Source organism: Pituophis catenifer, unplaced genomic scaffold, assembly GCF_029215685.1.
Source record: "Pituophis catenifer annectens isolate HBS135680 unplaced genomic scaffold, rPitCat1.0.hap2 SCAF_1, whole genome shotgun sequence".
NCBI classification, from domain to species: domain Eukaryota; kingdom Metazoa; phylum Chordata; class Lepidosauria; order Squamata; family Colubridae; genus Pituophis; species Pituophis catenifer.
The window spans coordinates 99826085-99840364 of NW_027256881.1; the positions used below are offsets into that span (position 1 = coordinate 99826085).

General features: G+C 37.4%; 1 protein-coding gene across 1 annotated transcript in view; it reads left to right on the plus strand.

Moving 5' to 3' along the window:
* Positions 1-14280, plus strand: part of LAMA4 (laminin subunit alpha 4) — a 99604-nt gene that overhangs the window by 53138 nt on the left and 32186 nt on the right. Inside the window, exons 8-14 of the mRNA XM_070953251.1 lie at positions 5152-5262; positions 6977-7088; positions 8187-8354; positions 9388-9581; positions 10422-10538; positions 12775-12923; positions 13921-14062. Coding sequence (XP_070809352.1) covers positions 5152-5262; positions 6977-7088; positions 8187-8354; positions 9388-9581; positions 10422-10538; positions 12775-12923; positions 13921-14062 — 993 coding nt within the window. The remainder of the gene's footprint in view (positions 1-5151; positions 5263-6976; positions 7089-8186; positions 8355-9387; positions 9582-10421; positions 10539-12774; positions 12924-13920; positions 14063-14280) is intronic.

Here is a 14280-nt window from a genome sequence, read left to right on the forward strand (position 1 = left end):
AAAATACAGCACCTTACCTATGGTGGTTGTGAGTTCTCTCTTACAGTTTTTAACAAGAGACTGGACAGTCACCTTCAGTGCATGGCTTAATATATTCCCCTGCACATCTCAGAGGATTGGATTAAATGACCTTTGGGGTCCCTTCCAATTCCACAATTCTATGATTCTATAAATAGATCGAGTTATAGTCTGCAGAAATTTCAAGCTCAGCAAGTTTATAAGTCATTAACGTCACAATGAAATAATACATGATATGCGTACCTTGGTCATTCCAGATTTATTACCACTGAGGCAACTTCAATTTCAGCTTGTGCAACCTCAGACACAGTTCTGTGGTATACTCAGTTCATACATTCATTTAGTTTGTCTAAGTAGAAACTTAGATACATAGAGATGAGAGAGAGATAGCTGAGAGAGAGATAGTTGAGAGGCGGGGGCAGAGAGAGAGAAAGATGAAGATAAAGGGATACAGAGCCATACATGCACTGCAGATGAGTATAGTGAATGGACAGTGTCAGTCAAGAATAAGATATTTAGGCGTGTTAATTCCCATTCAGCTATGGTTGGTTCCTGTAAGCCTTTGGTTGGTCACTGTCTTTTTGCCTAAACTATTTTGATAGGGTGCAGTGAAGCATTAACAGAATAACAGAGTTGGAAGGGACCATGGAAGTCTTCTATACAGATACAGATTAATATATTGAAGGGACCTTGTAGGTCATCTAGCCCAACCCCCCGCCCAAGCAGGAGACCCTACACCATTTCTGACAGTCCAGTCTCTTCTTGAAAGCTTCCACTGATGACGCTCCAACAACTTCTGAAGGTTCCATTGGTTGATTGTTCTCACTGTCAGAAAAATTCTCCTTATTTCCAGGTTGAATCTCATCTTGTTCAGTTTCCATCCATTATTTCTTGTCTGGCCTTCAGGTGCTTTGGAAAATAGCTTGACCCCTTCCTCTCTTCTCTAGTCCAACTCCTTGCTCAAGCAGGAGACCCTACATCATTTCAGACTGTCCAATTTCTTCTTAAAAAGTGAAGTAGAGAGAGGGGGAAAGAGATAATCTATGGATTCCCTCCCTTTGAAAGAAGTGATAGTGGGGGAGGTGATATACAATTGCAGAGTAATTCTTGCCACCAATCAGCTATTGGAAAGCTGTATGGAAAAACTGACTTCTCAGTGGCTGGGTTTTTTTTTTAAATATCAAAAAAATGAGGTCAATTTTAAAATAATTGGATGAAGGGCATTTTCCAGGAATTAAGCAAGAGGAGCGCATTCTTTTGATTCTGTTGGGTCTCTCAATGACTTTTAATGTCATTGCTTGTAATATTCTTTTATGTTAATGGATTGAAGCTGAAGGCAAGATGCTAGGCAGGAAGGGGCAGAGCTTCTGTCCTTGGCGATCTAGTCTCAGAAATGATGTTATTATTGTAATGCTTGTTTAGCACCTTGACTGAAGACTAATGCAAGGAGGGAGGAGGGAATTAACATTTTGGGGGCTGAGGATGCAAGTCTCTCAATGGGTGACATGGAAGGAACTACACTCCACAAAGTGGGTGGGGTCAAAACAAAGGGATAGGGAAGTCATTTTAAACTTCGTTTTTTAAATAAAAACAAACAAAAGGCATTAAAAGTAGTTACCATATTTCTATGTATTTTTCACCTGAAAATATGAACTGTGCTGATTTCTTGAAGCAATTCTTTACCTGTGGTTGTCTCGTGAGTTCTGTTATACTATTATTGAACAACTACATGAAAATGTTGAAGAAAGTAATTTGAAGTTTGGGATTTAGGATCACCACTTACTTTTTGGACTTTTTGGACTCCTTGCTTTCTTCTTCAGAGAGGGATATTATAGTTCTGAATATTGCTTCAAAATAGTGATGGAATTAATCTGGACTAACTACTGAAAGCCAATCTTGCTAAAACAGATGATTACTTGAAGTTTCATCCAGTATTGAACAAAATGGCATTTCTTTTGAAAGCAGAAGAGATTCTTCTGAGTTTGGTTTTCACCTTGGATGCCCAGGTTCTAAGTCTTTTCCAGCAATGCCAGTGTTTAGTGGCTGAGCCAGAGGTGGATTTCAGCAGGTTCTGACCAGTTCTGGAGAACCGGTAGCAGAAATTTTGAGTAGTTCAGAGAACCAGTAGTAAAAATTCTGACTGGCCTCGCCCCCATCTATTCTCTGCCTCCCAAGTCCCAGTCAATCGGGAGGGAATGGAGACTTTATAGTATCCTTCCCCTGGAGTGGGATGTAAATGGAGATTTTGCAGTATCCTTCCCCTGGAGTGGGGTGGGAATGGAGATTTTACAGTATCCTTCCCCCAGGAGTAGGGAGGGAATGGGGATTTTGCAGTATCCTTCCCCTGCCACGCCCACCAAGCCACACCCACAGACCCGGTAGTAAAAAAATTTGAAACCCACCACTGGGCTGAGCTACATAGATCCATACCTGGAAAAGATATGGTCAGAGTGACATAGCAGAATAGCAGAATGTAGGATGTGGACAGGACCTTAAAAGTCATCTAGATGCAACTCACTGAGTTTGTTCCACCATACCTCAATTGCTGCTCTGCTCTATACTATATACAGTGGTCTTTGAAAAGCAAATGAAAATATTGCAGCAAATTGGCTAACAGAGACAGTACATAGAAAATATGAATCCCATTTCTTCAAACAGCTATACCAAACTCTCCATTTCTAGCTACTATTTGACCTTTAAAGCCCTGTACATTTTAAAACCAGAATATCCAGTGAATTGCTTTCATCTATACAACTCTTCCCCTATACTGATATCATTTTGGAAAAACCTTTTATGTCTTAACAATTCCTGAAACTGCTCAGGTAGAGAGTACTGTTGAGCAATTTGATGACATATCAAATTCTGCAATATTCCTGCAGAGAAGATCCAACTCATTTTCTCATTAATAGCTTTCTGAAAGTTGGTACTAAAACCTAAAATATTAGTATGTTGAAGTACTTTGATTGCTGTTCCATTTTTTTTCTATAAAACCTAGTGCATATTGGAGTGTTAATGTATTGATTTTTTACTGTAAACATCCTTGGTTTCTTGAAATAAACTGGGAAATCAATGTTCAAAGTAAATTTTAAAAAATTAAAAAATGGGGAGTATAAAATGGAGGGGGGAAAATAGAAGGAATTAAAAGGAAGAAATGGAATCTGTATCTAGATCTCTAAATGGATCTGTATTTACTTTCCTAAAATGTTTTAAAAGATTGGTATAAGCAGGATGATAGGTCATATTCTCAGTATAAATCTGGTTTTGCATTCTAAACAGCTAGATCATGTTCATATCCATAGATCATGGTTGCAACGCGCTCTACATGGGGCTACCCTTGAAAAGTGTTCGGAGACTACAGCTGGTCCAGAACGCAGCCGTGCGAGCTGTCATGGGTGCACCTAGGTACACCCACATTACACCAATTCTCCATGAGCTGCACTGGCTCCCTATTGGTCTCTGGTCACAATTCAAGGTGTTGGTTATTACCTTTAAAGCCCTACATGGCTCAGGGCCAGGTTATCTTCGAGACCGCCTTCTGCCGCATAGCTCCCAGCGACCGGTAAGATCCCACAGAGTTGGTCTCCTCCGGGTCCCATCAGCTAAACAATGCCAGCTGGCGGGCCTGCGGGGAAGGGCCTTCTCTGTGGCTGCCCCAGCTCTCTGGAACCAGTTACCTCCTGAGGTCCGGACCATCCCCACCCTATTGGCCTTCCGAAAAGCGGTGAAGACCTGGCTTTTCTGGCAGGCCTGGGGCTGTTGATCTCGCTCTTGTGATCTGGCGAGATCCGGCCATGAATGGTGTGAATGAGTTTTTAATGTTTTTAATGTTTTTAATTTTTAAATGTTTTTTATAGTGATTTTTAAAAATGTATTATGAGCCACCCTGAATCTTCGGAGAGGGGCGGCATATAAATTGAATTAATTAAATTAAATTAAATTAATTAAAAGGAAAAGGGGTAGCTATTATTATCTGGATTGCCTATGTTCACTTGATCAAAACCATATCTATTAAAAGGGGAAGGAATTGTCTTCCATCATCTCTAAGGAAAAGATAAGAGATTCTGGACTCAAGGAGTGAAGTACTACACAATAGAGTTTCATCAATTAATATAACATACATATCTATAAAAATAGGTGCCAAATCAGATTCATGAATAGATTTTATACTTATTTCTGCCTCTGAGTGTGTGCCCATTTGTGTATAGTTTTGGAAAGGAAGATAAAAACTAAAAACTAATACAGATACAAATACAAACTAATATAGATCAGAAGGGAAAAAAAGAAACAGAAAGATGCAAGAAAAGAAAAAAGAAAAAGACAAATAGAAAAGAAATGTTAAAAGATATAAAGAAGTGGTTTCCACACTTCTCCACAGCAGTTATTAAATGCATTTATACATTACCTTTTACTGTAAGGTTACAACATGACTCTCTTTCTATAATCTACCCTATCTTATCATCAAAATCATAAATTCATTTTTGTCTGTTGTACACAAAAAGCCCATAAGATGTTTCCAGTCAACAATAATTGTTGTCATTCTTCTCTCAAAGAAGTCAAATTGAACATCTCAGCAAGTTCCATCATCTTCACCAATTACTTTTCTATTTTGGGTAATGCCATCTCTGCGCATACTGTGTGTGTCTTCTATGCAACAGAGAAAGTGAAAAAATGCAAAAGAGGCAAACAATATATGGAATCTTACCAAAAGTTTTGCTTAGATTCCCTGTACAATGCCTGTGACAAACAGGCGCACCCCCCCCCCGTGCAATATTCATTTGCATATCTGTGCATGGCATGCACAGATATGCAAACTAGTATGTGGTGTGCAAAAAGAAAAGCAGAACCAGGACAGGAATGTGAAGTCCCACATAGAGGCTGTGAGGCTGCTACGAAGCCTGTTAAGCACTAAATAAGCATCAGTAAACTGCTGATAACATAATTCTCATAATTTCTGCCTTATGCCTGAAATCCATTCCAACCTTCTGATTCTGACATTCAGAACATCATGACTGCATTCTTGTGATGAAGCTCATTAATATATGTATTCTTAAGGTAATTGGTTTCTAAGTACCGTGAAAGAATATAGATAATTTTTAACAAAGATGTCTCAATTTGTATCATTGTTATATTCAGGCAAAATTCTCCGAGAAGGACAATCATTCTGCTCTTCAGACAACCCAGGTTGATGATGCTGCAAATGAAATGACAGAACTTCTCAGGAAAATTGATGCCCTTGATGAAAAGGTTTGCTTATTATGTTCATTTCTATCTTATATTTCTCTTGAATAGGATCAGCTTAATAACGCTAAAGAAGTAAACTGCTAATTCCATGAACCAGTAATTCTATCAGTATGAACCTGAAGAACAGCACCGGACGGCACCTGATCTCTGTTCCTTCTGTCGGGGCCTGAAGACTTGGCTATTCCAACAAATGGGCTGATTTAGATTCTTGGGTGTTATTATTTATTATCATTCAATCTTAACTGGTTTTAATTGGGTTTTTATTGTATGTTTATCTGTTTATTTGTTTTTACCTGTGTTCGCTGCCCTGAGTCCTTTCAGGAGAAGGGCGGCATATAAATACTTGCAAATAAATAAATAAATAAATAAATAAATAAATAAATAAATAAATACAAGTCCTAGTAAAATAAAATGTAATGGTTTAGTCCATGACAAAGAAATTAAAATGATAATAGCTAGGCAATATTTTTATTAGAACTAAACTAAGCATCAGGTCATAAATTAAGCAAAAACAGGCTAAGTAACAAAGTTCATATTTTTTTCAAGTAAGCATGATTGGCACATTTTTAACCTTCCTCAACAGATCCTATATCTTTCTGTATATATACAATGGGAAAAATTTTGAAACACATGAAAAGTGTAATATTGTAACGTCATATATTGTCTACGCTTCCATTTCTTTCATTGCCAACAATCAGAGTGCTAATTATTACTATTCCATGAGAAAACAAATATTTTATTTTCATTTCAATGTAAGCTGTGGTGGCACATTGGTTAGAATGCAGTATTGCAAGCTAAATCTGCCACAGCCAGGAGTTCGAATCTGACCGGCTCAAGACTTCCATCCTTCTGAGGTCAGTAAAATGAGGACCCAGATTGTTGGGGGCAATATGCTGATATTTGTATACCACTCAGCACTATGGAGTCCAAGTGCTATTGCTATTGCTGTTTTAAAAAACAATGTGTAAAGCTCTATTTGGTGTACTGTATGCTGATGTTTTTGGACTATGCTCTTCTTATACATTTTTGTTTGGAAAATGTTGACAGGTAGAAGAAAAACAAAAGTTTGCTTTACATCAACACAATAGATTTTTAAAATAATTCTCTTAAAATCAAACTCCGATTGGAAATTTCAAATAATTTGGAAAAAAAGACCATGTTGGCACATCTCTTAGAATTTGTATTATAGTTTTGGCATGTTCCAGCAACTATGATCAATGGTGGGTACAGCAACTGCAGAAAAGAGTTCAGATTCTATATAATCATCCTAAATACTTCAATTTGTCCATTTCCATGATACAAGATACAAGGGGCAATGTGCAAAACAATGATTCTACAGCTATATTTGGCAGAAAACTCTACTATATAATGCAGGACCAATTCTCAAGTAAGTGTACAGTAATGAGAACCTTTGCCTTAAAGGGAAGTCAGTTTGAATTTAAGCAAATAGAAAATGGAGAAAAATCATAGGATGACACCAAAGTGTGAAAGATTTCTATAAGCCTGTTTTGCAAAAAAAAAAAAAAAATACCTATCACTATTTGACAGACAGTGACTTATTTCCTTGCAGCATTGTCAAATATCATTTACATGTTACATAGATCTTTATGTCCATAAAAGCCAGAAGACATAGCTGGTTACATTAAACAGGCTTTTTCGTATTGTAGATTTAAATGTAAAATAAAATGCTCATGCTCCAAACATTGATCTTCCACAGAAAAATCAAGAATCAAGCAAAGGTCAGCAGCTGCAGAAGGAAACTATGGAGACCATTAAGCGTGCTACTATTCTTGCACAGGAACTTGGAAATATTGTAGATAACATCCAAGGTAAACTGGGAGCATTTCTGATTCATATAATAGGGTACATCCGTGGAACTGGCAATGGAGAAAGGCAATTATAGGAACATTTATAAACTGTCCAAAATTAACATATAATCGAAGAGAACCAGAATTAAAATCCAGTTTTCATGGTTATAGTTTTTGCTAAGCAAATTATTTGATGCATACCCTCCCAATTCCCCTCTCCAAAAAAACAGAGAAAATTTGTTATTTTTTTTTTTCTGTACCAGGAGATCAGATTTGTATGGCAGCTTTCAGCTTTTTCCACTCTTAGTTGTAGTACATATTTAGAACAAAGTTATGTGTTCCCTGAAAATGCAAGCTAATTTTAACACAGAGAGTTAAAGAAACATACCCAGATGCTTTCTAAAATTCTTGAACAATTAGTTTTGAAATGTGGGAACAAACGTATCCCTGGGACATTTCTATGTTGAAAAAAAAAAGTCAGTTACCCATATAAACCACAACGGGACATTTTCACAATAATTTAGGAACTTGGAAATGACTCTTCTTCCTACAATGGAACAAAGGCTAAATAAGAGCAGCAGGACCATAACCACAATGCACTTTGAAGGGCTCCTATATACAGTAGATTCTGGTCAGTAGAGCCACCAAAATGTTGGCATTTTTTGGTGTTCAAATGAAAAAAAATTCCAAGACCTTTAGATCAATGTTTCTCAACCTTGGCAGCTATAAGATGTATACACTTTAGCTGACAAAATTCCCCAACCAACATGTGAGTTTTTGCTAAGTCATGACCTAAAGCAGGGGTGTAAAATTCACAGCCCACAGGGCAGATGCATCACACGCTGGCCACGCCCACCACCCCATTTTAGCAAAGGATGGAAAGTCACGATACATCACACGACAACAATGTGACGATGTAAGTTTGACACCCCTGACCTAAAGTATAGGACCTCTGATCTACTCAGAGTGGTGCTCTGATTCAAGCAAAGAGAAAAAAATATTTGTAGCAAAACAGTGAATAATTTGAAGGAAGATAACTGGAAAGGACAGCAGCAGCTTTGTTCAATAAAATGTACAACAAAAATTCTCTTGAATCATCTGCCTCTGTTTCTTGTACAGAAATTGGCAGCAAGGCAGAATACTATGGTATTGAGCATGATCTGAGGCCTGAAGATATTGCTCAGAAGGTCAAAGCAGCAGAAGAGATGCTGAAGGACATCAGACTTCGCAGACCTTTCACCTTCCAGAGGCAACTTGCTGATGAAGAGTCTGAAGCAGCTCAAGACTGTGAGTTCTTCTATGGATTTCGGCCCACAGCAAGTCCTCTCTGATTTATCTCATCAGATGGGCAGCTTCAACTTAGAGAAGGTGATCTTAAGATATTCAGGCCCTAAATTATGTAGGATTTTCAAGGTGATAACCTTTAAAACTTTATACAATGTATACCAGTTATGATGCCATTAATCATCAGAAAAGCTGATTAGTGGCATTACTTTATCTTGAATATTTTATGTGATAATTTCAGCATCTGAGTACCTTGAGATGCTTCAGTAAGCAAAATAAAAAATATTTATGGCAGAGATACATAAGTCTTCCTTCAGATAGCACAGCACTTTTGTGCTAAATCACATGTTGAAGAGCTGGGAATACAGTTTGCAGCACTTGTAAGCACTTTCATTGCTTATTTCTGAACTCTTCAACAAGAGTTCTTCAACTCTTTTATCCTTCTAAGCTACTCCTGCTGTCCATGGCACTGGCATCACTTGCAGCTCAGCTCCATTCTCATGTGATTGCACATTGTTTCAGGAGGGCAGAAGAGGCAGCCGACTTCTGATTTTGCTGCAGAGTATTGCCACAAGAGTTTTGCAGCATGAATGCTAAAAGCTTTCAGGTAGGCATTTCCTCTGGAGGGAACTCTTGCCCTCCTTGTTCCTCAACAAACCACACTGTCATTTTTTGCTTCTCTTTAAGATGCAGCTTTATAGGTCCCTCTCACATATTTAAAAAACAGGCAGAACATGAGGTTAAAAACAAGAACGGGGAGAGAGCTGTAAACTGTTAGGATGCTGATTTGGAACTCTCCAGCCAGTCATCTGGAGGACGGGTTGAACTAGCTCACACCCTGCTCTCTGTGTGTTGAGGTCAGCAGCAGTAAGGATAATCATGGAGAAGTTTAAAAGCGCTGTTTGAGTCTGGGGATTGAAGACTGGTAATGTAGAAATGCACAAGTTCATAAAAGCAAGAGCGTACTTGTAAAGTGTACTACAGAGATTGAGAAAAAAGGAATTTAAGCACATTAATCCCTTCCCTCTTCTCTTAGTATTAAGGAAAGCTGAAAGTTGGGAACAGAAACATAATGAAACCAGGTCTTTGATTCCTGACATATTGGATCAGCTTGGGGAACACAACACCAAGCTCACAGACTTGCAAGAGGCTTTGCATCAAGTTGTTGATGACATCAGAAAAACAGTCACTATAAATAATGAAAGCATTGCTAAACTCCAAGTGCATGAGGTACCATGCAGTCAGTTGTTTCAAAATTGTTGTATTTTATAGTTTTTAACAGTGTAAAATATTGATCGTAATCTGTCAAGATAATTTTGTGGTCTACAGGGGAATGTGCTTATCACAACAGGATTTTATACTTTATGGATAAGTTGCAACTAGTTTTAAAGAATGTCCACATGTATGTCTTGTACTATATGCATTCTTCTCATGTAAGAAGGAAAAGACCATTTGAATTACTTATGCTGTTTCAGAGGGCTAGGAGGAAGGGTGTTGGGACAGTAATAAAGATAAAAAGTATCTTGAATTCTGTCTCAGTCAACATAAAGAAAGATGGAACTTCCTCCCATATTGCAAGTTCTTCCCTTTATAGAGAAGCATCACACGATATTTATCTCAGAATATTCACCAAGAAAATGTTCTAGCATTAGAATATTATTCAAAGACCTGTGCAATGTAAACTAAAGATATTTGGAGTGCAAAAGAGCATATACAGTACTAAGCTTTTGTCTGCAACTTCTTAAAACAGATGCACCTTTTCCAGGGATCACATAACAGACTAAGGTTTGCAGACTGATACCACATTTGCAGTTCCTCATAATCTCTGAAGCATCTTTTAGAGACTGTATCCAAAGCACTGCACGACCCTTATTAATAAATAGTAATGTTTTAGTAATGTTCATTATATTTGCTCCGCTTCCAAGTATCAATTGTGTTCAGCAAAGCATTTATTAATTTTACTGTGGATCGAAATATCTAATTTACTCAAATCAATACAATAGTGATTAGCATACATTTAAGCATATACTTAAATACATATTTAAGAAATTATTGTTTTTTTTCTTACAGAAGCAACAAGAAATATTAGAGGAAGAGATTGACACTCTGAACAATACTCTAGGGATGGCCACCGACATGCTAAATTTTTCTCATGGAATCATCTTTGAAGTGAATGAAGCAATACAGGTGATTTTCTTTTTAAATAAACCATCAAAATCTATTGTCTACCTAGTCCCACAGAGTTTACATCTTTAGCTTTTAACACAATTTTCAGAATGCAGTATTATACTAGCATCAACTTCAGCAAGACTTAGCAAATACTATGATTTACGATAGCAGTAGCAATAGATTTATATACTACTTCACAGTGCTTTACAGCCCTCTCCAAATGGTTTACAGAGTCAGCATATTTCCCCCAACATTTTACCAACCTCGGAAGGATAGAAGGCTGAGTCAACCTTGAGCCTGGTGAGATTCGATCTGCCAAATTGCAGGCAGCCGGCAGTTAGCAGAAGTAGCCTGCAGTACTGCATTCTAACCACTGCGCCACCATGGCTCTTCTTAACTGTGTTTTAGGAAAAACAGGGTTGAGGTAATACACAATGAACCTTTAACCACTATTCAGATTGCATCCCATACACACTAGATTAGTAATAAATCTTTCCTGGAGTATAAAGAACTTCAGAGTAAATGCAATTTGTTTATTTATTTCAATGATCACATTTGAATAGGAAGTTCAAGAATATAGATTTAGCCCCACTAGGTAGACCAGACCAGGAAACTAATTCCATAGAAAGGCTAAAAGTACTTTTACTGAGATTAACTATAACAGAATCTTGGAGGTCTAAGTGAGCTGTACCTTCTCCTCCTCCAGTAGATTAAGGAAGTGTCTGTCTGAGTCACTTGTAAATGTTATCTCATTCTGGACTTTATAAGTATTTCACCCCTACCTGCATATTTGGGACAATTGCAACCAAAATTTATGTCGTTAAGCAAGGTGCTTGTTAAGTGATTAGTGCCTGATTTTACAAACTTTTTGCCATGTTTATTAAGCAAATTGCTGTTAAGTGAATTACACAGTCATTAAGCAAATCCAGCTTTCCCCTATTGACTTTGTTATCAGATCCTGGCTGGGGAAGTCACAAATAGCAATCACATTACCTCAAGACACTGTAGCCATTCTAATTACATGCTAGTTGCCGAGTGCTGAATTTTGATGTGAGGAAGTGTGAGGACTGGTCATAAGTCACTTTTTTCATGCCGTTGTAACTTCAAGTGGTTGTTGAATGAATGGTTGTAAGTCAAGGGACTACCTATATAGGAAGGTATATAGGAAGAACTACAACAAAAGGGAGAGTGGAAGTCCACAACAAAACCAGAAGTGATTGTCTGAAACTGTAGCATCATTCATCCAGTTGGAGACAACGGCAGAGAGAAATTAAATTGTGATCCTCGATCATGGTATCAGGCTGAAGTACACATAACCACAAGTACATAGTCATAATCAGCTCAGTGTTAATCAATAGTTACTGACAAAGAAACACTGCTATGGACAGGCTTAAATGCTCTAATAGGAAGTGTGTCCTCTGAGCCATCTAGCTAGGATTATTGTCATAAACTTTATTGTCATTGTATGTGTATACACAGTATACACATACAACAAAATTTACTTGACACCCAAAGACCAGGTCCCACACACATAATCCCCAAACACAGTCCCACCATCAAATCCCACCCTAAACCACCCAAACATCCACACAACAGACCAAGTAACAGGAGTGAGTGCAGATGGATAAGGAAATGGTTAGCAGAAGATAGATAATGGAGGAAGAGTGATAAGGAGAGGAAATACCCAACTTTCAGATAGAGAAAGATATCTGGCTGTTTCTCCAGCCCCTGAAAGGAAGAATGGCTTTTGACATGAGTTTTTATTATCATGCCTTATCCTCGTAGTTTCTCTCATTTTTTACAGTACAGTATATGGTCTTGCTATTTTATTGGGTGCTTTGAATGCTTTTTTTATGGTATGCCACCCAAAATGGGTTGAATAGGGCTACTCTATAATTTTGACAAATAAATAAACAAAGTTATTCAACTTGTGTCAGGGTTATATATTTTGGGCTGAAGCTGGAGTTATGTAACTGAATGTTTCCTTTATTCAACTCCTCCTTAATGAATAGTGAAGAAAATAAGGGCTATGACAAATAAGTTTTTTTTAAAAAATTCTAGCTTTATCCCTTGCTAAGTTTTTCACTATAGAAAAGGGCTCAATTAAATGATCCCCAATTTGAAAGGATACGCTCTGTCATCTCAATGAGAATCCGTTGATCACTTTATCCCTATCTACCTAATTTGGAAAGACACTTTGCAATTTATAGAAAAATCATAGCTGTTTTTTTCTTTACTTTTTTTGTTTGGTCAGAACGCATCCAGGTTTTATGCAGAAATAGACGGGGCTAAAGTACAGCTACAGGACAAACAGGCCAACCAGTCAAGGTTTGATGAAGATTTGGTTGAAAAAGCCATGAAATATGCACAGGGCCTTCAGGACCTTGCAGATAACTTGGAGAGGTAACTTTCAAGTGTATTAAGTTAAATTCTCTTTCTGCAATAAATTGGTACAATCTGAAGAACTGGAAATCACACTTAAGTCCCACTAATCTCAGGGAGACAGAATTAAGTGAGTGATTAACTGTTCTATTGAAATCAGTGGGTCTTAAAATGCAACACATTGGTTTAATAATACCAACCTTTATTAAAGGATATGAGAATTATGAAACAAATGTTATATCAACAGCATTTAACATTAAACTATAAATGCTGAGTCGTCCCTGATATGGTGCTTTAGGAAACCATGGAAAGTCTTTTATTATTCCTGTAACATGGTTGTTGTGTCACTGAATGACTATGTTTCTCAAGACTACCTACAGACGTAAATTAAAGACTAAAGTGAAACCTAAACAAAGCATTCCTTATCTCACAATTTATGTTTTTCAGCATTATGTCATACCCATTCTCAGTATATGACTGAATTTAAATTGTGGGTACATAGTGTTGAGATCCTTTAATTGCAGAATAGTTGAGTGGGGATGCTGATTGACTGATGAACTACCCTGGAGAAGATCTAAACATCTTCTTGCATGTCATGATGGATCATGTCAGTGAGGGAGAGTTGGACATAGAGAAAAATTATATATTGATAAATAAAACTACTGTAATGTTGTCTTCAAGTCAAGTTTGACTCCTGGTGATTTGCATACAGGGTTTTTTGGCATGATATGGAAGTGGTTTGCCCTTGCCTTCTTCCAGAATGTCTGTTGGCTTCTCATCCTAGCTTATAGCCCTGATGTTGCTGATGGCCCTCCATTCAAGCATTACAGTAATCAGGACTAACCATGTTTAGCTGTCTAGATCAATCAAGGCTGGTTGCCTTCTAGATGAGCATCTCAGTGGTATAATAAAGATAACAATAGCTTCCAAGGGTAGTACTGGCAGATATATAGTGATCTTGAATAATATATGATGTATTTTATTCCCTCCCCTTCCCCCTCCCTTTTCTCTGTTACAGGACTTTTCATGGTATTGACACAAATGGATTAGTACAGAAAGCACTAAATGCTTCCAATGTACATGAAAATATAATTAATTATATTAATGAAGCCAATCAAATGTCTATCTTGGCATTAAATACTACAGATCGAGTCAGTGATGTAAGTAATAGTAGTATTAGGTATCTGGACTGTGCCCTTGAGATCAAGTAAAATCTGTATCCTATGAAAATCCCCACATCTGTCTGTAGTTATGCCATTACAATCTCATCTTCAAGGACAGAAATTTGTAGGAATTTGGGGATTGAAGTTCAACACATCTAGATAGCATCAGGTTCAGCAAAACTGTGCAAAAATAAGATGCTATGATGCACAAATCT